General features: G+C 41.2%; 1 protein-coding gene across 1 annotated transcript; it reads left to right on the forward strand.

The window, feature by feature from the left end:
• Nucleotides 1-671: 671 nt before the first annotated feature.
• LOC119429864 (mitogen-activated protein kinase kinase kinase 12) lies at nt 672-1922 on the forward strand (the record flags this gene model as incomplete). The annotated part of the gene is given in 2 exon segments (XM_037697392.1): nt 672-1376; nt 1855-1922. Coding segments are annotated over 2 exon segments (731 nt in total), but the record flags the coding sequence as incomplete, so codon positions are not given.
• Between the last annotated feature and the right edge of the window lie 507 nt (nt 1923-2429).

Below are 2429 nucleotides of genomic sequence, written 5' to 3' on the forward strand. Positions count from 1 at the left end.
ATATATATATATATATATGTGGAATTTTGAGCAAGTTACACATGATTATGAGCATGTTAATATGCATATAATCTGATGTTGAAATTTCACAGTTGTATGGTACTTTAAAGCAAAAAAAAAGATAACAAAAAGAGATGTTCTTATTTGAAGAAAAATTATTTTCAGCATTTGAAAGTTATTTGAAATTCTTAAACATATGTGAGATGTTTTCCTGTGATGCATTTCTACAGATCTTACAGTACGTGCACTTAAAAATGGGCGCCCTCAGACGCTTTAGGAGAAGGGTTACTGACATTAATAAAAAATAATAAGAATAGTTTTAATTTGTTGTGTTGTGGTTCTTGTAGTTGGTGTCAGAACCCTGCTTTGGGCCATGACACAACAAATGTGTCTTGTGAAGAAGTTCTACAGAACATTAAAAAAGAAATGTTTGCCATTTATATGTTTAGCATTAATTGTTCCATAGGGTTCAAAACAGAATTCCTAAATGGATGACAATCGTGAATGAGGATTTTCTTTGCTTAATTGGTTTATTAGTAAGGTTGATGGGTCAGTGAGCAAAAGGTTTGGGAACCACTGTGGTGAACAGTAAAGGCAAAAATCCAGAGTATTGAAAAGCTTCTTTGTCATGTTTTATAAACAGAATCTTACTTTTCCTTTTTAGACCAGACCTATTGAAGTCAGAAGTCATTCTCCCCAAACTGGACTCGTCCATGACCCAGGTCACCATCCCCAACAAGGGCTCCACCTCTCCTGGCCGCTCTCGCAGAGGAAAACCTCGCTACAGGAAGGCCGGCAAAGGCAGCAGCGGCGACTTGGCTCAGCTTAAAGCCACTCTGTCGTCATCATTAGCAATGATCAACGCCACCTCTTCTGTTCCCAGCAACAAACATCGGCTGGACCCCAGCGCGGCTCTCAGGGGCCTGCAGCACGACCTGCTGCTCAAGAAGATGTCGTCCTCCAGCCCTGATCTTATTTCGACCACCCTGGAGGTTGAAGAGCGGCGAAAGGGGCAGATGAGGCCGGGGCTGGACAGAGCAGGCAGTCAGAGCGCCTCAGCTGGGTTGGAAGACAGCAGAGGGACGGACGGGCCAGAAGACGGGCGGGACGTTGGGGTGGGGACCGATGACCTAGCTGAAACACCTCCACGCAGTGACACGCCCAGCGAAGACGCAGCGTCCATTCCTTTCTCCAGTAGCCCAGATTCACCGTGCGGGAGAGGGGCGGCGGCAGGAAGGTCGTCCGTAATCGGGAACGCTCGTGTTCCCCACGAGGGAGATGAAAAGGAGGAGGGGCCAGTGATCACACGCTCACCCAGAAGTCAACGCCTCACACCAGCAGCGCTGCTCTACAGGGCAGCGGTCACACGCAGTCAGGTAAATCTCTAAATGCTCTCATGGCACTCAATTTCACTTTCACATTAAAAAGAAGCAAGGTAGGTAGGAAGGCGATGGTTCGGTGGAAATAAAACAATTTGGTTTCTACATTTGGTCAAAAAGTTTGTGGAAACCTTACAGCATGGCATCAATTGAGACATCAAAAGTCAAACTTTACCTAACGATTAAAGTGTTTTACTTTGAAAGTTTGCTCTAATAAAGTTCTAATGTCAAAATCTACAGGTTCCTAATTGTCCATGAGGTATTCATAAATGTAATGCTACTAATAAGTGCAACAAAGATCAAACAAAGATTAAAAGATCCTAATTGAATGTCAGTTTGTGGCATTTGGGCCAGACAGAAACGTCACGGATTGAAGTTCCATTGGGGTTTTTCAAGAGTTAGCAGCTGGAGAGTCTCAGATTTAGGAACTCTGTGTCGTGCATTTATAAACTTTTGTTTTAAATTTTCTCCACAGAGACGTGGACTTTCATCAGAGGAAGAGGAGGGAGAAGTGGACAGTGAAGTGGAGCTGCCGCGGAGACGGTAAGAACAATCAAAACATTATTTACACCTGAGCAGAAAAATCCAGATATCCAAACTCAAAAGTCACATTACACATAAAACAAACCAATCATTATTCTGACTTCTGGATTAAATTAATTTGGGTTTGTTTTCACTGTGATTTACTTTTTTTCATTCAACCTTTATTTATACAGGTTAGTCTCATTGAGTCATGAGGACTCATTTACAAGAGAGACCTGTTTTTAACAAAACCACAAATGAGGTACACAGAACAATAAGCAGCCATAAAATGCATATGAATTTAAAAGTAAATAAAAGTAGTGATATAAAACAAAATAAAAACATTATAAAGTGATATAAAATTCTAAAAACAGGAACATGTCTGCATTGTTTTTTGAATTTAACTTAACAAATGTTTAAAGTCCCTCAGAGAGGTCAGAGTCTCAGATTTTTTTTTTTTTTTTTGCAAGGTGTTCCAGGAAACAGGAGAGAAGTAAGAAAAGGCTTTTTACCTAATTTAGTCAGCAC

This window comes from Nematolebias whitei, unplaced genomic scaffold (assembly GCF_014905685.2).
Source record: "Nematolebias whitei isolate Nwh7 unplaced genomic scaffold, NemWhi1 Nwh_scaf_9237, whole genome shotgun sequence".
Lineage (NCBI taxonomy): Eukaryota > Metazoa > Chordata > Actinopteri > Cyprinodontiformes > Rivulidae > Nematolebias > Nematolebias whitei.